The sequence below is a fragment of the Ornithodoros turicata genome, chromosome 6 (genome assembly GCF_037126465.1).
Source record: "Ornithodoros turicata isolate Travis chromosome 6, ASM3712646v1, whole genome shotgun sequence".
In the NCBI taxonomy this organism is placed as follows: Eukaryota; Metazoa; Arthropoda; class Arachnida; order Ixodida; family Argasidae; genus Ornithodoros; species Ornithodoros turicata.
In genome coordinates this window covers 52344290-52369365 of record NC_088206.1, presented here as the reverse complement: position 1 = coordinate 52369365, position 25076 = coordinate 52344290, and the positions used below count along the sequence as shown (strand labels likewise).

At 45.4% G+C, this 25076-nt stretch overlaps 2 protein-coding genes across 6 annotated transcripts; one reads left to right on the top strand and one right to left on the bottom strand.

Annotated features, from left to right (window-relative positions):
• Positions 1 to 229: 229 nt before the first annotated feature.
• On the bottom strand, positions 230 to 21483 carry LOC135398034 (calpain-A-like). Of its 5 annotated transcripts, none has more exons than XM_064629480.1 (18): positions 21326 to 21483; positions 8413 to 8589; positions 8292 to 8361; positions 7594 to 7846; positions 6078 to 6246; positions 5845 to 6002; positions 5676 to 5753; positions 3952 to 4127; positions 3722 to 3891; positions 1569 to 1783; positions 1450 to 1492; positions 1244 to 1394; positions 1120 to 1178; positions 980 to 1048; positions 710 to 788; positions 528 to 644; positions 400 to 470; positions 230 to 342 (listed from the first exon to the last, which is right to left on the bottom strand). In XM_064629480.1, the coding sequence occupies exons 1-18, from the start codon at positions 21404 to 21406 to the stop codon at positions 316 to 318; spliced, it is 2163 nt and encodes a 720-aa protein (XP_064485550.1). In that variant the 5' UTR covers positions 21407 to 21483; the 3' UTR covers positions 230 to 315. The 5 variants fall into 5 exon arrangements, with proteins under 5 accessions (XP_064485550.1, XP_064485551.1, XP_064485554.1 ...); XM_064629481.1 differs by having other exon boundaries at positions 1120 to 1175; XM_064629484.1 differs by having other exon boundaries at positions 400 to 458; positions 1120 to 1193; positions 21326 to 21481.
• LOC135397454 (uncharacterized) lies at positions 13889 to 14365 on the top strand. The gene has a single exon (XM_064629058.1). The coding sequence runs from the start codon at positions 13889 to 13891 to the stop codon at positions 14363 to 14365; it is 477 nt and encodes a 158-aa protein (XP_064485128.1).
• Positions 21484 to 25076: the final 3593 nt, after the last annotated feature.

The following is a 25076-nucleotide window of genomic DNA, read 5'->3' as shown; positions in this document are numbered from 1 at the left end:
AAGTTTCGAAACTGCTTTGATTTCTCCTTTCACTGCCGTTTGCCCACGAGGTGCCTAGGCCTGCGAAAACGAAGCGTGAAGGAGTGCCCCCCCCCCACCCCTCCTTCCTCATGACAGTAACCTCCCTGGATGTAACGCGTTAGGAGCATTGGGATTTCCGGAAATACTATTTTCCGTGAGTTTCATTAGCGTGCAGGAGCAAACTTGTTGAGCGAGACAGAGAAGGAAATTTTTTTCTGGGCTAAAATATGTACTTTATTGTCTAAAATGGCATTGTGTATGGAGAGGTGGTCGCCACCATCTTGATGGCCAGCCTCAGCAGTACATCGTGAACGCCAGCCACTGTCAAGGAAAAAAAGCACGTCAGTTAGAAGCAATCGACACGCTGCTGCTAATCACCTCATCAGTGGTGAACACAGCCTTCCCGATGTTGCAACGATCCTTGGTCTTGAAAATCTCTGAAACGCAAACTGTCGAAGTCAAATCTCGTGGAAACGAATGCACACAATAAACAAAGCGTTTCTCACCAATCATGGCTCGAAGTTTTATGACGCATGCTAGAAAATCATTGAGCGTCATCTGGTGCTTCTTGGTTCCATATCTCAGGACGAGAGATTGCAGTATAGGATTGCTGATCGTGTAACCTGCATTGTAGTAACAGTCAGCGTTTAATCACGTGCGCTTCCATAAATACGTTAGTAAGTTTCACCTGCTGACAAGAGGGCTTCGCGTAGCTCGTACGTGCCAAGGCTTCCAGAGGAGTCTTTGTCGTATTTGTTGAATGCTTGCTGCAAAGATGACAGGGCGGGCCCAATTTGGAAATAGATAATGCAATTAAAATTCTGACCGTAGCAACACGAAAAAATACAACAGCCTTTTCAGTGTGCCTACGCGCAGACTTTCATTTTAGTACCAGGTAGCTTTATCCAGTTAGCCTGCCTCTGTACGCTATTTTACGAGAGAGTACGGCATGACTTACCGTCCAGGTCCTTATTAGTTTCCAGAAAGATGTAAACTCCTTCAGGTCGAGACTGCCAGAACGATTGTGCTGCGAGGGAAGGGTCAAGAAAAACTGAAGATACTCGAATTCGGCAGATGCAGAAGTAGGATAAAGGATACATCTGAAAGAGCCACCATGCTTCGACACAGTTCCAGGGGAAACTCATCGCAGCTGCCTTCTGGAACAGATGCCTCTGCGATAAAGCAGTTTTAGAAAGAAAAAAACTGGATAGGGAAGACTGACCCGTTTTGAACACCGCGGTGAACAGCTGTTGTAACTCGTATGCGTCTACTTGCGAATTTTCACCAGCAACATCAGCTAAGAGCTCATGTAGTCGTCGATAGCTTTCGAAGCTGCAGCCATCAACATACGTTTCCACCTCTTGACGTAGCAACTAATACGAGGCCCAGTAAGTACAGATCCACAAAATTGTTGGAAAATATACTCACGACAACTTCTGACTCCACGAATGCGAACTTTTGGTCGTACTCACTGAGAAACAAAAGCAAGCAAATGGCAGTCTTCGCATACCGCAACTAAATGCGTCTGCGGAACACGACGAACGTACCTGACAGTGGTGTATTTCTCGGTGAAAATTCGCAGGAGAAATTCGGCATGATCGTCGTATTCGTAAGTGGAAGGAACAATGCAGTAGGTTCCAGGCTGAATACTGACGCGTTTAGTTACTTGCCGATAGTTGATAAATTGCGAGTGAGTGATGTAACGGTTCTTTCGAAAGAAAGACATGTCCAATGGCACTGAACAGTCATCCGGATCGTCCATCTGGAACAGAAGCAACCCCATAGGTAAAGGCTTAACACTGAAAGACAACGTCACTTTCGACCAGTATGTGGCGCCAGAACAGCATTGTACGGTTCAGCCTCAAATTATAGACATGGATATCCTCAGGGTTTACGACCCCAGGTCTTCAACCCTATCGAGCTAACTAGGGAGAAGTGAAGACTCAAAAACTGTACGTTGGTCGTGAAATAGCAAGATGGCGTAAAGTTTCACCTACATGCTGAGGGAAAAAAAAGAGCAGAATCTTCTACTCATTTCGGTAAAGCTGCAACTGCAAGGACATTTCTAGTGAAATAACTACTGGGTATAACTACAGAGTAGAAACTCGCCCTCCCAGCTTAAGTAGAAAATTCTATTTTTTTCTTCGAGCGTAGACTAAATAAGGCAAGATCGTTAATCTGCTGCTGGCGGTGGTAATGGTACTGGCGAAAGGGCTCTCCGTTGCCAGCCTCACAGATGTGGGCAACGTCACTGCTGCCGCCCAGGGCAGAGTTCTAAGGGAAGTGTGCCGACATATGTCTGAAAGAGTGGGGGGAAATCCAGGAAAAAAAAAACCCAGATAGCACAGCCGGCACCGGAATTCGAACCCGGGTAACTCCCAGTCACGACGTGACATGGCAACCAGGCTAACCACCGAGCTACGAGAGCCCGTACCTTTAATCTGCGTGATGCGTAGTCGTTGAGTATGCACCAATCACAGCAGTGTCCAAGGAGACGAGCAGTCATGAGTAGTCAAAGTTCCATGTTGGAAATAATGTGCGGCCATTCGGAGAAGTTATCTTCACGTGGAAAAGGGATATTCAGGAACTCGGTCTAAGAGTTGGTCGGACAGACCTAAAAGAGCTTCAAGTGCTGTATCCGCACCTAAATCTTTGGCACAATTAATGCAACAAGTTAAAGGGATAGTTGGCTCCCTAAGCACCGATTCATTTATTTCTTGTAGTTGGTAGTGCATTTCTAACTGTATCGGGCCCGCGCATTGGTTTCCGGCAGCTCTAGCGCCATGATTTATTGTGAGCATCTGAGAGCAACGAGGTCCACGCAAGTAGGCTTTCCCCGCGGAGAATTACGTACGCGCGGCGTCAGTTTGACAACAATGACTTTAAGGCGCTCGTTTCCCTGGCAGATACGAGACTTCCTATTGCCAACCCTGAAGCACCGTCACGAAATGTCACGGGAGCCGATCACAGCTCCGAAGTTGCACGGCCGTCACCCACAGGAAAATACTGACAACTCTGAAAACAGTTTTCGAACGAGGGGATTGACGAGGAGTTCTTTATTAGGAACTAATTGGACAAGTCAAGCACTTCTTTAAAGTTTAGTTAGGGAGAGAACTATCCCTGTAAATTGACATGCTGAGAGTTGCAGATATTCACTGTGCAAATTACATTTACTTTTTGGCAATGTGTCTAGTAGCTGAAGAGCTCGTTGGCTATAAATGTGCATTTTTGAAGAACGAAAGAACCGACAACACGGAGACAGTGTAGTCTGCCCTCGTTTCATTCTCTAGTCCGTAAAGGAATGCCTGCATTATGTTTGATTCACGCTGCAATTTCTCTCCGTTGCGGAGTACACTATACTGATCACGAGTTGTAATGAGATTCTCGTACGACAGGTCTTCTTGACACAGAAAACTGCCCAATATAGCCCCCACTACACGACTCCATTCTTTGTAAGTCTGCTTATCTCCACTCTCGAGTAGTCTTCTCCCGTTGGTCAGCTGCGTAGCCAGAGTTAATTTGCACCGCGAAGAGTTTGGCCGAACCAAACCCATGCCATAGGTATCATTTTCGGTTCACCGTACCTAGTTGCCATGACAACCGTGCCGCGCCGCATCCGTAACGCGTGAAAATGCAACAGTGTGAAACACATTGTTGACTACGTTGATGCTCGAGCTGTTGTACTAAGTTTTGTACCAACCTTATAGATTACGAAGCCCACTTTTGTGTAAATGTTGTTCACGTCTTGGGCTTGATAGCGGCGATTCCTCTGCATCAGGGAGATGAGGACACTGCATTCTTCATGACCAGCATCCGGATGTTTCAGAGCCATCAGGTACTGGGGGTTCGTGCAGAACAAGTCCATGGATTCTGCAAAAGGGGAAGGACTCTTTGTAGTAATTGAAGATGCTAACGTGTAAATCGACTGACTGATGTAGTTTGGGCATCCCCCGGCGGTAGCACCCGGTATCCAAGCTCCTTCGAAAGCGGACACGTCCCATCCTTTCCCAGAGGTGTCAGTTAGGTCCTCGTTTGTTAGAGTATCGGGAGCCACGTAACAGATGTCCAAGAAGTGGAAATGTTCCATAAAATCCTCCTTGCACATCCTTTATAAAAGAAAAAGCATTAAACAATGGTTCAGTGACCACATGGATTAAGTTTTTGTAAGAGATATGCAGATCTTGGTTCCACAAATGGGGGCGGGCTACTCCAGCCTTCTTGTACCGAGTGCAAGTTTGCTTAGGTACGCAGTCTTCCGTGAGGTATGTTAAACACTGTGCCCAGACTTCGGCGCACGTTAAACCCTGAGGTGAGCAAAACAATTCCAGACCTACCACGGACAGCCTTGTCATAGTTATCTCGCGACGTATAGGGCCACGAATTAACACCTCATTTGTAACGCTAAATAGCACAGGCACGGGATCGATTGGGATGCGCGTTCGTCATCCAGCCATCACAAGTCGAAAATTAGGAGATTAGTAGTTCGTTGCTGCGGAGTCACAGTATAGCGATGCGGTCCATTTTGTGCTGACGCCATGTTTCAAAACCTTTTGTCCGCTTCCATGTCCCGGAAAAAGAAAGACCTCCAGATTCTGACCCGATGTCTGACCTGGAGCTGCCACCACTCATTTGTGGAACAAGTTGAGCAATTGATATAAGCCCTGCTGTCATCAAAGTCAGAGCTGGTCTCATTTTCCAGGTTTGAAGTGTGCACGGAATTTGGGTCGATGTGAGGGCCTCAGAGCGCCCATTCATGCAGTGGCTTCATTACGAGACGCCTTGACATAGAAACTACTATTTGATACAGTTCATCCCTTTATCAGAGCTTGAGCCCGCTCAGAAAGACTTCAACATATAAGTTAATTTTCATGTGAGGAAAAGTTTTAAAAAATTCGATTTTGCCCCCACGTTGGAGACGGCGCCACCGCTCCATTGGGGTCCGCGTATAGGACCGGCGAAAATTCAGTGCGGCTACAGATCAAGTCCAAATTTCGATTTCTCTTCTGTGCATAGTTTAAGGGACTATCCACGACAGGCAAGATTTGAGAGGAAAGTTTTTTTTTTATATAGACTCTAAAATTCGGCATTTTTTGGAGGTATGGTGCTACTTAGTGGTATTGATCACGTTTCTGATAGAGCAGAGCAAAAAAATTATATAGCATTTGATAGCCCAATGAATGACAAATTAAATGGCATAAAGCTCAATCTTATCCGTCTTGTAAGCCGTCCCGAAAGTTTGTGAATACGGTGGTTTCTGCCGCTTTGAGTCAACTTTGATATATCTTTCAGACAAAGAAAAACAGACACAGCCAGCGCCGTCAACGCAGGAGCTTCTTGTGTCCGAGGTGATCTAAATCAAGAGCAAAAGATCACTACAATGCGACAAGAAATAGTCACAAATACACAATAGACTCAATTTCCCCTGTCCTATTTCCCGAACCGCGCAGAGCAGAGCATTCGGAAAGCATTTATATCTCCTAACTCAGAGATGGTTTCAACGTCTTTTTTTAGTTCATTCGAGACAAATGTACCGGCTTGTTCGATATGAGATGGAACTAGCTTACGGAAGGCTTATTAGGCAAGGCTGGATCTACAGCTAGTGTAGACTGGATGTACCCATGTATTTAACAGATAATTGTGAAAGTTATCCTCACCAGAATTCTCCATCTGCTTCAAATCTCAATCCCATAGATTCCTTTTCCGATGTAGGAACGCTTTGCCACTCCGGAGATCTGGGATAGATATCCAGAAGACATTTGAACAAGGAGAACTTATGCTTATGTTACAGAAAATTAAGAACACTGTACGGCTTGGAAAACTTACTGGTCACTCCAACGTCCGTTCCACTTGTAGTCGTATCCCCAGGGATTCCGCAACCGTACAAGTTCAATGCCAATTTTGATGACGCGAACAGACGTAATGCTGTATGAATGGCCGGAAATAAGATTGGTGTCCAGCCTTTCTTCCGGCACTTTCGAGTTCTGAAACCAATAGCGCATTGAAACCATTAGTCGAAGGGACAACTAAAATCTGAGCACACCCTCAACCCACCGCACCTTGATGGAAGCACTCATGAGGGATCTTCGCTCGTGCGCCTTTAGCATGAGTGAGAAGAGGTCTTTGGGAGGATCAGCCAAAACGATACGTTCTGAAAGGCCTCCGGTCAGGTCTTCCATGCCCTCCGACGGAATACCGCTGGTAAGGGCCCCGTAGCTGCCGTTAAGTCTGAAACAGTCAGTGGGTTAATGCAAAGGCAGATTACCAGTACTATAGTTAAATTATTGGTCGAGGCGGTAAGAGAAAGTGAGAGGAAGAACGTGCGGAGTTGCTGAAAATGGTTAGGGACAAAACTAGGTGCACCAAGGATGTCGAGTGGGAAGACAGAACTCAAGACTAGGTTGAACGCTCGCCATACTACGAAAAATTTTTGTCGAGACTAACAGCGATCCAGCGCCTGACTATGCACTTACACGGTTCGCGATCCCACGCATTTGAAAGGTTGGTAGTTTTCCCCATTCTGGTGCTTACTACGACATGACCGTACGAGAGTTGAGATACACTCCAATGTTCCCCACGAAGTTACATCCGGTACTAGTCAAGAGCTCGTGCAGTGACTTGAGGCAGCCGTCAACTGATGCAGTGATCGTCATACACTTTTAAAGGGGCAAGGATGTGTCGGACCTGTCGAAATACTTCATTCAACAAATAGCTCATCAAGACTACATTACATGTGGTTGCTAAACGGCATCTGATCACTCTGCAATCCAATTTAGAAATGTGCGTTGAAAAAAAACGCGGAAAGTGGACGAAACCCGGAAGCAACTCCGAAGGCGCAGCTGGTTTGTTGTGCGGTGACGTCGAGGCAAGACGAACCAATTTCCCTAGAATTTGTGCTACTAACGCGGCGAGGCGCTGACCACACATGGTCAGGCACGTCAGCCGATGTGGATGACATCAAGGTCACTCTCTCTGTGATTAGATTTTCAGAAACCCTCGTGCACACTACCGGTTTGATACGCTCACTGTTCTGTATAACGTTGCTCTCCTCAGTGGCATAGCCAGACATCCAAGGTGGGGTGGGGGGGCTCTATACGAAAACCCGCCCCACTCCCCCCCCCCCCCCCCGCTGATCCTAGGTGCGACAACACAATACGTATGCACACCGCAGCATGCGGCTGAAAAAAAAAGAAAATTGATTTGGACACTCACTATACGATTATACTGTGATGTCAGATGAGGTGGTGTCACGAGATTGGAAGGATTTTGAAAAGTTCGTACTTTGCAAACCATTCAAGTGTGCCGCTTAGATAAATGCCATGAACTGTAAGAACTTTTGCGATCGTCACACTGATCCCCCCCCCATATATTTTCTCGGATTTGCACAATTTGCGTGGGTCGGTCAGTGGCAGGTAGGGGGGGCTCGCCCCCCCTCTAGCCTCCCCACCACCCGTGGCTACGCCACTGGCTCTCCTAAGCCTTATTTCAAAACACAAATATCGATAGAGAATGCACTGTTCCCTTAAGTTAGCAGTCGCACCACGCGAGCTGCAAACAGGACATCCGAGTGCGTACTTTGCGTAGGCTTTCTCCAGAAGCGCACTCCAAAACTCGTTCTCATGTCTTGATCGAATGAAGCAGAGTTTGCCGTCCGTTCTGCAGGGCAGTCTGTCGTCCACGACAACGTCAAGCCATCGGTTGTCCTTCCATAAACGGAAATGGAATATGCCAGCGTAGTTCTCTTGGAATGACTGTTCAGGGACGACACGGTTGAAGAGTTCTTTCCTGAGGGTCAGGCAGGCTATGGAAGCCACCATCCAACAGTTACCTGGCAACGAACATTGTTTAAATTTAAACTTGTGCATCCAGAAAGGGAAATAAATATGTAGGTATCGTAGAGGCAACAAGTAGCATATTGAAATTGAAAGACACAGTCATGAAATCGCAGAGAGAGCCAATACCAAGCGCGTGGATAAGTTCGAAGGTCTTGCTTGATCAACACAATTGCAATAATTTAGGCCTGTGCAGTGTGACTAAACTCAACCATCCATTTTAAAGTAATGTAGATGGCTTCGTGGTAGCGGAACGTATTGGGTCAATGCACATTTCAGTTCCAATACATTCCAGGACACAGTCCTTTTCTGTGTTTGCTCATGGAAGCAAGGATAGAGCGAATCTATTAGAATGCTAATCGATGCCGGCGTGTCTGAAATCCGTACAGCAACCGTTATATTTGAATCCTACCATGTGCCGGCTTTGGGGTCTCAACTCACCAAGCTCGCCTTGTAGAACATCGAAGCGAGACGCGCCGTGCACGAAGAACTCTGGCTTCTCACAAATATCCTGCAAACAAATATCTGATGCATTACAACCGTACCTGTGGGCACAACGTACGTTAGGACGTAGCCATTGAACGTTTCTTTGTCCTGTAGAGCCCCAGGCTGACCACCCGTTGCAAGGAAATTCGGGGTCTTCAAAAAGTTTGCCGCTCTTCAGACACTCCCTATGGAGTTCGTGGAAGTCTTGAATTTGCCCAGTCTCGGTCTTGTATCCTGAACCCCGTTCTCCGAGCTGCATGAGACGAGCAAGAATGAAGTATGGGAAAAGGTGAGCGCAGGTAAGCAAATTCGTACTAAGCTGCTACAACAGCGTGTATCACGGTGCACGTACACTAATAATGGTACCGTGATGTTACACGTAAGCTTTGTCTGCGCAGTGTGGCGACATGTTGCACGTGACGCAGGGTAGGACTGCGGATAATTTGGACCACCTCGGGTTCTTTTGATGTGCGCCGGAAATCTTCGACACACAGTGCTGGAAGCAATGTTTACCTCCCCCCCTCCATTGCTACCGCGCTCGGCTGGGATCGAACCCGCGATCTTGAGCTCAGCAAGCCAGCACGGTGCACCTACAGCACAGGCGCAAAACAAGCGTTACTGCAGCCAGGACCATGAATCTGCTGCCTTGGTTGTGAGGAGTTCCCAAACGATTCGGTATTTGACACATCCCATTACGCTCTTTTCTGTATAACAACCGCACGCATTGCGAGGGTAGGGGAAGTTGGGCAGAAGAACGTTCTGCCTGCCTAGACAGATACAGGTCCCGACAAAAGTTTACGGAACACGCGAGCGGTGTTTTTTCTCCTCGGTACGACACCCTAGCGGCAAGCGGAAGCTGGCGAAATCAGGCCAGTTCACTGCTTCAGAGGGGTGGACGACTGCGCGCTTAGCGACACACAGCGGTAGTCTCGGTATGATTACTGTTGTATGTGCCCGCGAAGTGAGTTGGACTTAACTGTAGCGCTCGTCAACAACTCGTGACTCACGTCAGTTGTTTATCAATCAATCATCAATGTCAGCGTCCATTGTTTATCAGCTCGTCACGCGTTGTCCATAATAAAGCAACTGTTTACCAGATACCTTTCTCTTGTCTACGGCTCTAGGACATTTCGGTACAGGACGTTTCGGTACAGGACATTTCGGTACACGGACATTACGGTACACGGACATTACGGTACACGGACATTTCGGTACACGGACATTACGGTACACGGACATTTCGGTACACGGACATTTCGGTACACGGACATTTCGGTACACGGACATTTCGGTGCACGGACATTTCGGTACAAGGACGTTTCGCTAGGGCTGTCCACACGATGTCACGTCGCTTCCGTGGTAGTAATAAACTGATGACATGCTATCGCCTCTTCGGACGTTTCGGTACAAGTCGCCGACAACATTCAGGCGCTTCCGTGGTAGCAATAAATTGATTAGATGCTATCGCCTCTTCGGACGTCTCGGTACAAGTCCCCGGCAACATTCAGACATACTACGCTTGTCAATGTTATTGATCCGTCAGGAACGTATCTGATATTAGATGAACGGATGTTTTTGTACCATTGTTACAGTTCGCGTTTTCTTGGAGGAATCGCTGCATGCTGTGGTCACGGGCTGGCCAAAGTGTGCTGGCTCATGAGGGCAGATAAGTTCAATGACAAAAAGAAAAGGAGAAAGAGAAGGTGGAAATATCAGCCACTACAAACGGCTTGCTGTTACCAAGAAAAGGAAAGAAACGAGAGGGAAATGAAGCGAAAGAGAAAAAATACAAATAAACAGAAAGAAATGCAGCAAGACAGACGAGTTTATTCAATCAATACACCACACTTTTTCTGCCATTACACAGCAATTTACTTTGCGAGAACATTTATCCGCAAAATGTTTTAGTGTGAGAACTCCGAATGGTAAATAATAATTGTACTGTGATGTTACACGTAAGGTAAATAATAATTGTACTGTGATGTTACACGTAAGGTAAGGGATCGATGCTGCGATCAGAGAACTCCGAGACAAAGAAAAATCAGCAGGTAAATATACGTGTAATGTGCCGCCATTCTACCCAGGCAGACAGCTCGTTTACCCAACGTATAGAGCGGACAGTTCATGAACAATGGACATTCAAGTGGACAATCTCATTAATTATCGTCCGCGCTATATCACATGGTTTTAACAAATCAGATTCAAACAAACTTTACTTTCTAGAAATCAACTTCAATAAATCTAGTCTCTAGTTATGTGATATAGGTTACATACAGGTCAGGTTTCTATTCAAATGTTCTAGGTGGACGGTTCTCCTGGAACAGTCCAATAGGTCAGTGCACCTGGGTTATCCCAGAAGGGTGCTTTGAGGGAGGTAGTTCGGACACGGGTTAGAAGGAGAATGTCCTTTTGAGTCACATCGAGAAGAATAAAGGGAGAAGGAAGGATCGAGAACGTGTAGTTTCGATAACCAGCCTTTCACAGTTCACACTCGTATCCCAAGACGTCCTAGGGGCGAAGTTGCCTGCCGCTCACAGAGCGTACGCGTAGCTCTAGCTGGATTCGACGATGGCTCTGTACGTCCGTAGCAACCGCAGCGGAAGAAAGCTGGTATATAACGGCTCGAGTACGACAAGCAGAAAATTTACGGAGACAAGGTATGTATAACCATCCACGAATGCGTTCATCATTATCGGTTTACTTATTGTTGTGCTCTTCGTATGACCACATGGCTTGGTTCTGTTCATCAGTGTGTTATAAATTAATATTTGTTCGGTTATATTTTAGACCTATTGGCAATGTAGCCTGAAAGGCCAGTGCCAAGCAAGGGCCCACACCGTCAACGACGAGGTGGTCCATACTGTGAACGAACATACTCACGGAGCGGACAACCTGAGGTTGGAAGCTGTCTTCGCTTATTCGGCTATGAAGGAGAAAACACGCACCACGGAAGAGCCAAACCAGAGTATCATCAGCGCAATGGCAAATGAGACCACATTTGATGCTCTCCATTACCTGCCCTCGAGGGACACCATGAAACGGACGCTTCGGTATGTCTTCTGATATTCACTGGGACAAAATCCCCGATCACATTGTTTGTGTCATTAAAATAGCGATTCCCTATTCTTGACCTTTTGCGAAAGACGACCAAACCAAATTTCACACCTCTGCAAATATGACTGGGGGATTTGTTTATTACGAAAATATCACTGCATGTACATTCTCTTATGTCTTATAAACCTGAGACCCTTTGCCATACTAGAATCCAACTTTTTTAATTTGGACCCCTACCAATATCCAATATATTTAAAGAAAATGCTTCAGGACTCCGATATTTCGAACACCGTCGAACACATTTTCGAACGCAACCAAGCAGGCGGGGCTAAAGCGGCATTTTACTTCTTTTTCTTCTGTATATCTGTTGCGATGCTATGCATAGTTTTTGTTGGGTCTGCGGTTATCAGCGGACGACTTCAAATTTATGTAAAAAAAAACAGTGAGGTTCGCTTGGCAATTTTCAAGGTTCGATTGCAAAAAAAAAAAGAAGAAGAAGAAGAAGAATAGATTTCCTTCCTTTAAAAACTGTCCAGAGTATCCCTAAATGACGCCAAAAGTTTGGGGCGCGGACAAAAGCTCACCATTTCGTCCACCACTACATACACATTGCTTTTTTGTTTATTACTTTTTCTCACACAGTCCTAGTCCACATGTACAACCAGTAAAGTGGTCGTTTCCTCTAACGCCTGTTGAGTCTACACAATTTTTCCTTGAGGATGGCCACGTATTTTCAAGGCCTAAAGAACGATATAATATTACTGTGGCAAAAAGACACCACATAACTCCACTCAGAGCCCTCCACTCCAGTGACCCAGAACAAAGAAAGCTTCTAGCAGGTCCCTGCTCGGCGAGTTCAGAATTCGGCATCACCATGTCAGGGCACACATTATAGAACCCTGACGGGCCAAGGATTAGTACACACGGGGCAAGATCTCTAAATGGGGACTTCAAAGAAGGGCCTTTGTCCGGGTCAAGTCCAAGGGACTCAGGAAATTTCCACTGAACAAGCAAGATAATGGAAAGACGAGACACAGAGAGTCGAGAGGGAGATCCAAAATATGTAATTGAGTATTGAGTACAAAATACCACAAAATGTATTTTAAATAGAGTACAAATACACAAAACAGAAAGTATTGAGTAGAGTACCAAAATACCGCAAATTGTATTTAAAATACAGTATTTTAAATACAATACTCCAAATACGTACAAGTCTGCCTGTTGCCCATGTCACTATACAGGGTGTTCGAAATTAAGCTTTCACTAGCACTTTATAAATTGGCGAACAAAAGAAAACTGGTGCTACTAAAACTGGTTTTCTGTTCCTTGAGTAAGAAACAGGTGCTACATAATTAGCAGCACTGTTTTTTTACACAAGTAGCGTAAAGTTATCATCCGGTTTCCTGTCATCGCTGTGTTTGCGTAGCGCTCGTGAAAGCTTAATTTTGAACACCCTGTATGATAGAAAGTAAGACTAATAATTCCGCAGCGTAACGCAACATGGTTAATGAAGTGGTGAGCTTTTACGGGTGAGCTTTTGTCCGCGAGCCCAAAAGTTCCCAGAACGTAACTGCCGAAAGTCCCACAATCCTGCGGCGAGTACATCGCCAGTTTTATCACTTTAGGTGAAACACTCTGTATAAGATAATAATAACAATTGGTGACTTTACGTCGCGAGATCCTGTATAAAAGCTACTTCATATATGCATGACGTGCGACTTTATGTATGGCACTTCGAAATGAGAGTGTTGTTTGGTAGCACCATTGCGCCAATTTAGTGCAAGTAAGGTGCGTTCGTATTTTTCGTCACAGAGAAAATGAGCATTATGGCATTATTGCCTACCCCTGTCTCTTCTTTTTTTCTCTTAAGCGCACCGCGTGAATTTGGATCGTGCGCTCCTGTGTACGTGTTCTTATATGTAAGATTGTCATTTCGTGTTTGCAGGAGGAACAGGGCCCGTGAGCAGAGACCACATGTCCTCCCAACAAGCTTAAACGAATTGACAATTCCGGCGGAGTATGCCATGAAAAATGACGGAACTCAGTTCCTGCTTTATGACTCTGGTTTGGGACACACCGAAAGAGTTATAATATTTGGAAGCCCAGCGATGCTGTCTGCACTACGATCCTCGGACTTCTGGCTGGCAGATGGGACTTTCAAAGTTGCCCCACAGCTCTTTTTCCAGTTATACTCCGTCCACTGCAGGGTCAACGGTTCTGTTCTTCCGGCAGTTTATGCACTAATGACACATAAGGCCACGACAGCGTATATCACACTACTGACAGCACTGAAGAACGAGTGCGGGCACGAAAACCAACCGGACGTTGTAGTGCTGGACTTTGAGCAAGCGGCCATCAATGCCTTCCAGCATGTGTTCCCTAACACTGTCGTGCGTGGATGCTTCTTCCACTTATCTCAGTGCATATACAGGAAAGTCCAAAATGTTGGCCTGCAAGAACTGTACGCAGCTGACCCGGACATCAGCCTAAAAGTCAAAATGATTGCTGCTCTAGCTTTGGTGCCGGAGGACGACGTCGCCCTAGCATTCGATGCTCTGGAAGAGAATATTCCGCAAAATCTCCTTCCTGTCCTAGATTACTTCGAGGATAACTTCATCGGCCGAAGGACCGGACAAGGCAGACGAGACCCACGGTTCCCCATAGCGATATGGAACCACCATCAATCGGCTCTGAGCTGCGACCCGAAGACGACTAACAGCCTGGAAGGCTGGCATCGCGGTTTCCAGACGCATGTTCAGTGCTCCCACCCGACTATCTGGAAGTTCCTCGGCGTTCTCCACAAGGAAGACGCAATGAATTTACATCGGTTGGAACTCCTGGTAATGGGCCACCGCGAACGACAGCCACAAAAATACAGAGACTGTGCACAAAGACTGAAGACGCTGGCTGCGAACTACGACCAGACGCAGCTGTTTCGTTATCTGAAAGGAGTTGCCTACAATATCACCGTATAACTTCAACTTTTATTAAATTGTGTTTTGTTTAGCATATCAAAAACCTGCTTGCCATATATGTGGTCCAGTGACTGCTTTGAACAAGTCGCTGTTTCACTGCCTGCAGCACTCGTCTGCAGCATTTTCCTTGCATTGGGCAAAAAAGAAAGCGAAAACAACGTGAGCGGGGCCACTGTAAAAAAATGGGAGATGAATAATTTAAACCTCACGTCCGCGTTGAAGATTTCGAGGAAAGGGTGTGGACATAAACAAAGGATCGCCTGCTGTTCTGAAATTTTATTTTATTTTTGTCATCAAAAGCTTTTGTGAAGAAGTCGACTGATAAATTATGATCAATTAGTTATTCGAATTAGAAAAAAAAAAGTGGGATTTGCACCAGGCCATGCGAAAACCGCATCCAAGTACGGCTCGCGTAGCTTGATCATTAATTCTGTACCGCTTGAAAAAACACACTCTATAGTGGTGTCATCACACAGATGCTGCTCACGATTATATACAAATGCATTATTCATCAGTATCCCAGTATTATTATCAGTAACTGGCAATATTGTTGAGTATATATACAGGGTGTCTTTTTTTGGGCGATACAGATTTTTCATCGAAAATCTACAAGGGCTACAGACATGCTGTTTCCACTTCTATCATCTCTGGGCCGGCGGACGTTCTTGGCCATATAATGCTCAACCGTCAAATCACTAATTACCTAAAAATCGTTAATTAACTTTCTAATTATAAAAGCTACGAGGTTGTCCCAATGAGGACATCGGTTCCTTTCGGTGACCTGATATCGTAGACGTTTTCAGAACAAAAATCCGTTCGGTAGATCGTCCGCAAAAAATTCGTGAAGGAACACCATTTTTTTATGAAAGATGAAAGTCAGCTAGCCTACAGCTAGCTAACCTTTTCATCTTTCATCGTTAATTTCTTAGGCAAATTGAGGCTTTGTATGTATTTGTCCCTTCTATGTTGTTCCAGCCTCAGAACATCAGTTCTTTCATGTTCATGACCATTTTTTTTTCGTTATTTTGTTCATTGCGCATCTTCGGAGACCCGTCTTTCCTTCACCCCCAATGTGAGAGGGGGAAAGAGCACACTGTCGCCTCTGGTGTCCTGGAAAAAGATTAACGGAAAATGCAGCCCAAGATAAGGGCAGTTCCGATAGCGTCGCCCCATACATGTGTTTTTCTTTTGTTTCCGCAAGTTAAAGCTCATCTTCTAGGCATGAGGCGGCACTGTGACGGCATCTTCGAAGCATGAGGCTCCTTCACCATCTCACATTGAGGGTGAAGTAAAAGACGCGTCTCGTAAGGTGCGCAATGAAAGAAATAAAGAAAAAATGGTGTTCCTTCACGAATTTTTTGCGGACGATCTGCCGAACAGATTTTTGTTCTGAAAAAGCTTTTATAATGAAAAAGTTAATTAACGATTTTTACGTATAATTAGTGATTTGACGGTTGAGCAACATATGGCCAAGAACGTCCGCCGGCCGAGAGATGATAGAAGTGAAAACAGCATGTCCCTAGCCCTTATAGTTTTTTAATAAAAAAATTGTATCGCCTGAATAAAGACACCCTGTATATAAAATATTGGCTCCTAAGAGGCGATAGCATCTTATTAATTTATCACTACAACGGAACCGACGTGACAACGTGTGGACAGTACTAGCGAAACGTCCTTGTACCGAAATGTCCGTGCACCGAAATGTCAGTGTAGCGAAATGTCCGTGTACCGAAATGTCCGTGTACCGTAATGTCCGTGTACCGTAATGTCCGTGTACCGAAATGTCCGTGCACCGAAATGTCCGTACCGAAACGTCCTGTACCGAAACGTCCTGTACCGAAACGTCCTGTACCGAAACGTCCTGTACCGAAACGTCCTGTACCGAAATGTCCGCATACCCTTGTCTACATATCATGGCTTTCCAATAAAAGCAATACACCGTAAAGTGTTGCCACTATGATTCATCCTTGTTATCACGATGATAGCGGCGAGCCCCCCGTCTCAACAATCGATGAATCACGTGTTGTTGGCGAGCACAACAGTAAAATACAACTCACTTTGCGGGCACATACAACAGTAGTCATACCGAAACTACCGCTGTGTGTCGCTAAGAGCACAGTCGTCCACCCCACTGATCTCTATGTATAAAGGCTGGATCGCGCATGGGAGAGGGGCTCGTGTGGGAGAGGCACGCATTCGGGCCGCCATGTTGGGAGGCCCTAAAGCGCTTTGTGCGCCCATAGAAAACAATGGGAGGCAACAGAGATTGTGAGTATTTATTGCGCTGCAGGCGTTGATCGTTGTTTGTCGTTATACAATTTTGTAAGGTGCCAGTATACTGATGTATCCTAACAGTGTTTCACAGGTGTCCTGCCGTTCGATTCTTAATTACGTTATGTTTTGCATTCCGAAACTAGACCGTCACTGCAGTGTAGCGCTGGGGATTGTACTACAGCACGTTTCCCAGCCAATATTTCAATAAGAAACGATGTGAGATTAACAACAACCATGTATATGATCTCCCGTGCTGCGTTCTGGATTAAAATTGTTCCACAAAGAACGGTCCCAGAAAGGATATACCCGCATGGTAGAAAAAATCGCCCCGTAGAATCACAGCCGTTGTTTCAGACAGGCGTATGCGTTTAGTGTGATTTATATCAAGCAAGAAAGAGTCTTTTAGTGAACGACAGTGGTGTCTTCGACGTAATGCCTCGCAAATATGAACACCGAAGCATCTTAAACAATTACTTCACGCAATTAGATCACGCTTAGGCCAGTTAATCTAGGTATTGATGTAAACTTAATCAAGTTACTTAGTAAGTGGTAACACCACCTTGAGACACAAGACTTATCTCCTTTTGAAGTACCGCACTTTTTTTTTCTTCCTTCACTTGCTCTGATTATTTGCAGGTGAAATTGAATGTCCTTCACGCGTACTCACATGCTTTTGCTGAATAGAACTGCAGCGTGAACAAAGCTGCGTAGGGACGAGGGCCTGCCATCCACTGCTGACTTTGTCATGCTTGTTATGTGGAGCACGTTGCAAAAAATGCAGCTGCACATCTGAAACTCCAATCATTATCATCATCATCTAAAAGGGAGTGTGGTAGCAGTGCCGTGAAACCAGGCATGATTTCTGAAGATCTTCTGTGACACTTTCCGCAGTTTGCATACTTTTCTGCAGCGTCAGTCTCTCTCATAGGAGTTACTTTGCATTAACAGTGACTGCCATCTTACATTTTAATGTGTGAGGGCTCTCTTGCACTACACATGTACGGTTTCCAAACTGCAACATGACGATTTAGAGCTTGAAACGGGAGCCCTGGTGTACCCTGTCTATGAAATGATACCAACTGAATCATGTCAAACGTGATGTTTAATGGAAGATGGCTTTCTTGGTTGTGCATTCTGCGTGACAAAGATGTAACACGATATGCTTTTGTAAAGAAGATAAGTGATGTTATGCTCTATGAATAAAGAGAATATACATTTTTCAAGTTCAACATTTATTCTGGCATATATCAAGCATCACAATGAATGTGCAGGGAAGTGACAAAACAATACATTTATTGTTTTGTGACCTCCCTGCAATGACAATATATATCTCAGGAATGACAATGTACAGGTACACTATGCAAATTTGTTGCACCCAATTTTCATACATGCTGAATTTAAAATTTTTGTTTTGCTGCCTATGTGTTCAGTATATTACAAACTGCTTAATGCAAACAACACTTTGTTAATTTCAAGCTTTTTGCTCCCATCTAAAATATTCCTACCCTGAAGGAACTGCCACTTCGACACCATAAAATATTCAGTAGGTTTCACTCTGGCAGGCCCTGCCACTGCAAATTTCCTGAATTGAAATCCTTCAAACTGTGTCATAATCTTAAATACGTCAGTATTTCTGCAAGTAGTTGACATGCTGGAGGACACTCCTCCTGCAGCTAAGGCAACTACAGAGAGTTCCAAGAGGCCGAAGGTAAACCTACAGCTGCATGAGTGTGATCAAAAGTAGTGCATTCTCAAGAAATAATTTTCTTCTTATAGCATATATGTGCATGCCTAGTAACTAAAAACAATGATCACAGTTCCACAACGAGTTTTAATTCCTGAGGGTGTATACTGTAGAGGTGGGTTAGATCTACAACAGTTTATACAAGGTATTATATACTATGAATACCTTTAAAAATCTCATGTGACACATATGCTTTTACTTTTTGGAGGTGCTGCGGTGATCGAACTTTGTGGGCACTGCTCAGGTTTTGCACCCATTTCTTGCGTATGTCGAGGCAGCTGTGAAGGACAGAACATTGGTTAGGACGCAACTAGTTAAAAATAAATATGTTGTTTAGTAAGAGCATTGCATAAATGTTGAAAACATCAGTTAAAAACAGGGTTTACAATTCCAATATATTTTAAAAATTTCAACGTTTAAACGCTGTTCTAAAAAGAATTATAGCTTCATCACCAAGACACAATGCTGGGTGAAGGGGCCTAAGGTGTATATAAAACACTCTCAAGTGATGTGTTTCATGATGTGAACATGTAAAGAGAATGTGCAAAATTGAGAGAGGCTCACCACAGTGCGTGCACTGGGGTGGTTCCTCCCCGTAAAGTTGGAACCCGTGAATGAGGAACATGATACTTATCTGTAGGCTCGATCGCATCAGACGATGACACAGACGATCCTCTGGGTAGCCCCCGTGAGGAAACCTGTATTGAGAGACCACACTGCTACAAATAACACGACAAGCTGCAAATTATTATTATCGCAACAAGCTAACAACATAGCTCAGACACAAAGGCGGTATCCAAGTCACACCACAAGGATTCTTCGTCACAAATCAAACCAAGGCACAAAACAATACCAATACATGAAAAAAGGTGACCCTCTTGGTCTTATTACGACGTAATACTGAACTTATACGCGAAGGTGGTTCAAAGAAATGACTGCGCACTTGCTTCCGTAGAGAACACGAGGTACCGTGCTAGCAATGCATGCAGAAAAGCGCTCGAGTGCTCGCACATATTGATGACACCACTATCAGTGTAGCGTAACATGTTCTCTCCAGCATATTATGCAGTCAAACTGTATTTGCCGGCTGGTAAAATGCAAGTGTGTTCGATTGAACCTCGGAAGAGCGATCAAACAACTTGCACCCAGTGCTGGTTTTGGGCAAAAAAACACTTCATAATTGTCAAATAAATGTACAGAATGGACGCCTATTTATTCCTTGATAAAGAATGACTCACCTGTATAAATTTAGGCCCTGTAACCTTGCCAGTACGGTTGGTACGACCGTAATTGCAAGAAGTTGCCATGATCGCTGCGGCGACTGTTTTGGGTACAGTAAGATGGCGGCCGGTTGCCGCACGCTCGCGCTCCCTATCCGCGATCCAGCCTTTTACAATCGAGATCAGTGGTCCACCCCTCTGAGGCAGTGAACTGGCCTGATTTCGCCAGCTTCCGCTTGCCGCTAGGGTGTCGTACCGAGGAGAAAATACACCGCTCGCGTGTTTCGTAAACTTTTGTCGGGACCTGTACATTGCAGTTCTCTAGTTTGTCAACTCCATGATAGGCAAGATTGGGATCTTATAGGAGTAAGCTCACAAATCGATACGCTGTAGCCGGCAAACTTGTAATCGTGACAACATTCTAAGCAAGTCAAATACATATTCCGTAAATTACGGAAGCACAGCCCAACAGTTCTTTGAGGGCAGCCAGCGAGGAGGTCACTGCAGCTGGTTCAACCAATTTCACGAATTCCGTGTACGATAAAGTCGTGATGGCCTCCATATGCGATAAAATGTCTGCCACTGACGTAGTTGTGGAACTCCGGATTACTAGCAAAAACAGTGGTTGCGAAAGATGCAGTCTACACTGTGAACCACAATTTTTTTTCCGCCTTTGCAATCAGGTTTCTTCCCGACGAAAGCACTACTACTAGTAACTATCCTAGCCAGATGAAAAATTGAAGCTTCTAAAATATCGTTCGCCTAGTTTGGGCAATTGACACCACGTGGACAACTATAGAGATCATATGGGTAAACGAGTCCCATCAGGGATAACACGAACTTCCTTTTCTGAAATACCGAACTCCCAAGTATTACTGAGCAGGCCGCGTAGTGCCGAAGCATAGTCAAACAAACAAAAAAGTACTAATACAGTTGTTCTAGTCGAATATTGCAAGGTCATTGATGCGGACACCAAGTTCTCAGGGAAGAACACTGGATAGCTTACCGCATCATCTGCCGATATTTTCGCTTCCTCACTTTATTCTGGCACACTCTACGACTGGAACTCAATTATGTTTCTTTCATCTTACTTAACATTCGATGTTTTTTTTGCGCAATAACATCAGAACTTAATGTTTAAGCACTCAACTTTAAGCGTTATGGAGTAGACTGAACACCCTCTGATTTTTCTTCGGATATAGATTCTATTTCTTAGAAAGGACATAAGTTGACAAGGGACAAGTACGGTTCTCGTAGTTACTCCCACGATACTATACGAAAGACAGACTTACAACGACATGACCACAACCACAAAAACACCGGAACATCATGTCCCGAAAGTTTCGTAATTGACGAACACAGCAGTGTATTCGCAACTTAATAAATTTAGCAAGACTAAGATCGCTGTACTGGCAACGTTTGCGTACAAGAAGCTATTAAAGGTTCCGTCAATCACGCATGATGTTTTTACTACGCAATTACAGTTTACCAGACTACCGAGGCTTGTTTAAAAATCTTGCACCTCTCCAGCAAGTAGGCCGCCCTTCTTCAAACGTCACACTAAATAGCTTTTCGCTGCTTTAGAGCGTCATAACACAAAATATTTCAGTTTTGTCCGTTGCTCGGAGCGTGAACAGCGCAACAAATCAGGATATCCAGAAAAGAAAAAACAAGGCATCGCTGTCAGTTTGTGACCTACGATGCAACACGTATAGCACCTACCTTGTACAACTTCGAGCACGTATCCGAGGTGTCCCAAGGCAAGGGTCTCGACCAGGCAGCGGTGCCCTCGTCAACTCCCATGATGTATGTGCACTTGCTCGATGGAAACCGTAGAAACGGCGAGCAGACGCGTAACAGATATTTAAGGGCGTCAGAACAACGCCACGGAAAAGAGGGAGCGCGTGTTGTCCCCAAATATTTCCATATATGGTAGCATTTTTGGCTCCTACCCTACCCGTGCTCCTGCAAGCGATCCCCGGTATCCTGGGTGCGGTCGAAATGGCGATAACGAATGATAAGCGATATCAATAAACCAGAAGACATATGTTTTATGAATTCTTCTGTTGCTTTATGAAAAGTACGCGTGGGCGAGTGAAAATTGTTGAAGAGCACGTTCAGCTAAAATCAAGGCCACCGTGATAAGTGGCTCGTAAAAGTTTGCAGTCTTTTACGTTCTTACATGTACCAAGGTATATCCAAACAGGTAGCGTAACTCGCATAGGCCCTGCGTCTTCAGAATGACGCCATGATAGAGACTGTCAGCGCCATCCAACCGCTGCGCGGACTACTACGATTGTAAATAAATGATGTTAGAAATGACATCAACGGTATCAATAATAAGCACTGCATAATTAGCCATGGCACGCTTACATTCGCGCACTTCGTTTGCGTTGTATTTCCTTTCCTTTCTCCTGACCGAACCATACTAATCACCCAGGGCAACAATACCAGAGAACAGAGAAAAATATATCATATCAGGCTTAATGACACATATCAATTCGAAATGCATACAGTTATCACACATTTTGAAAACTCTAAACAGAAGGGCATCGTGATGACCACACAGAAATTAGGAAGGTTGACTTAAGGTCCATTTCTCACGTAGAGCTATATGTACACTTAGTGATTAGACTTTTGCATTTCTTCAATAAGTGGCCATAATGAGTCCATTGCAAAAAACAAAAACAAAAAACATGACATTGTTGGTGCACAGCTGATTCCTGCTAGCACTCACGCCATCAGAGGCGGTGGCGCCATGACGAAATCTTTTTTTTTTTTTTGGCGGGGCCAGCAACAGTGGATGCATTGTATTCATCTGTTCACACGTGTTAATCTTGGTCTACAGCTCCGAGATATGAACGTTGCTTCCTGTTTAACCCAAAAGGTGTACGCACTCCGTATTACAATGCGCGAACACACGGCACGGATACAGAGATGCACTGATAAATAAGCCATCCATGACACATGCGTAGGGGAGCAGGATACGGAAACACTCGGATGGTAGATGATTTCCAATATGTGCACGAGTGGGGCAACAGACAGTTTTTCTACATTGAAATTATGAATAACCTATTACTGCACACACACGCCATGACGATGTTGTAAGGTTTATTTATTTATACATTATTATTATTTTTTGCTTGTTTACGATCGTATCTCTGCCATCTCTGCTACCAACACCACTGACCTCTATGTATAAAGGCTGGATAGCGGATGGGTGAGGGTATCGCGGGAAAGGGTACGCCAACCGGCCGCCATATTGCGGTGCTCAAACGAGCCATTACAGCCCATTGGAATGCATGTAAGCTGTGACAAGTGCTGTTTGCTGTTTGTGAGCGCTTCCCTTGCTGCTTCGCTAAAATTTTGCCACGGATCGCTGCAGAAATCCCTCGTGATTGGATTCCTTACGTTTTTGTGTGAAAGCCCGTCAGATACATGTTATTTCCTGTCTATTTTGCACTCGTGTGAGGTCGTGTCGTTCCAATTTTGTACTTTGAACTTCGATTATGTGATTTGCTGGTTTTGTGTGGTGTTGTATTTGTTGTGTTACGTTTCCTTTGTCGTCTGTCAGCGTGTGCAGCGTGCTGCTTCTCGTGTTTCTCCCATTTCCTTTCTCCTCGTGGGTGTGGAATGCCAGGGACCAGTATTCTCAGAATTGACTCTCGGCATTCAGCAATGAAGGCACGTTTGTTTATGTATCCACCTTAATATGCTTGGGTATAAACATTTTGCTTTGCACAGGAAGTTTAGATATGGCTAGTTATGACACGAAATGCCGAACGGCACTAAAGCACTTCTAAAGGACTAGAATGATATCAAGTATGTGGTATAAAGGCTATATGACAGTAAAAACATATCGACTAGAAATATGTGCACTGGGGAGGTAAATGGCGGTAAAGACAGTTCAAAATGACTAGAGGTAGAGTGAATAGGTCATAAAAAGGCTAAGTAGCAAGATCTTGTGGTGAAAGCTCCAACATCAAAGTATCACAAGTCCAGTTGCAACAGCAATTTTGAAGCAGTCAACCAGGTAAGTGGGCAGACTGCATTACTGGTTGCTGAATATGATCAACCTTGACAATTTCTTTCGCAGATGAGGCCTGGCTGTCACCTTCTCTGTATATTCCTTGGCAAGGTGGTACAGTCCGATACTGCTGTAGCACTGGGAAACATCTTTGATCAGACAGATCACATTCTTTTCATTTGAGCTGCATTCAAACATATGTTGTCGCAAATGTAAGCAGGGACAATAAAGAGTAGACATTAGAGGTTGAAAAATTATTTATTGTCTCTAAGTAAAGTAAACATGCTGGAACGCACCAAAGAGACATGTGGCTGGTGTGTTTGTATGTCCCACTAATACGAGTTTGTGTTTCGAATCGGACCCAAGAATTCGGGACCGACAGTTCTGATGCCTTCTACAAACTGAACCTTTATTCCTCTCTCTCGCGCTCCTCCTCTTCGTCCACAGCTGAGCCTAAGAGCCCTCTCCGCCTCCTCTTTCTTCCACATCCTCCCGGGCCACGGGTGGTGCGATATCCCCTTCCAAGCGGTGCAGCAACTGCACGGGACGGTGAAGAATGGTCTTGTTGGCCAGCATGACCGCACAGGCACGAACGACACCGTCGCGTCCGGGAATGGTCTGAGTTACGCGGCCGAGCTTCCAGAGTAGCGGCGGTCCTCTTTCGTGGATGACGACCACGTCTCCGACCCTGAGTTGACTCTCCGGGTCCCGTCTCGCCATATGCGCGGATCTCAGCTGGAAGAGGTATTCCTTGCGCCACCTGCTCCAGAACTGCTGGCGAAGACTATCCTGTGCTTTCAGGTAGTGCTTGAGTCTCCCTGCGTCCAACGGCTGTGCAACTTCGCCCGGTGTTGGTGTGGCAGTCAAGCGCTTCCCTACCAGGAAGTCTGCAGGAGTCAAAGGGTGCAGGGCGGCGTGGTCGGGCTCCACATACGTCAGCGGCCGGCAATTCACTATGCATTCTACTTCGCATAAGGCCGTTGTAAGATCTTCAAATGGCGTCTTCCTAAGCAACGCCTGAGGGAGCCCTTCACGCATCTGACCATCCTTTCCCACCATCCGCCCCACCAGGGTCGAACACCATGCGGACCTTGGTCGTGATGGCCTCCGTTGGTATATCCGCATGGTGGTGCAGGTAGTAGACGTCCCCGGCGGGGTCTGGGCCAGATACTGGTTCGGCATGCCCTTCGACGAAGTATTCGCGCATTGTGGCGTGGTACTGCTTGAGAACATCGGGTGCCGTTCGGAACCGCCGGAGTTGAGCGTTGAGTCTCGTCTCGGCGGTTACCCGATTGTGTGCCTCTGGTGGTAGCCCAGGCGCCTGGATCATGAGGGGAACCTCGTACCGATCTGTCTGCCACTTGATGTTCTCTTGAAACATTTGGAGGTCTGCCGCTCCGGTGGGAGCAGCTACGTCAGAATCCGTGATACTTAATGCATCTAGTC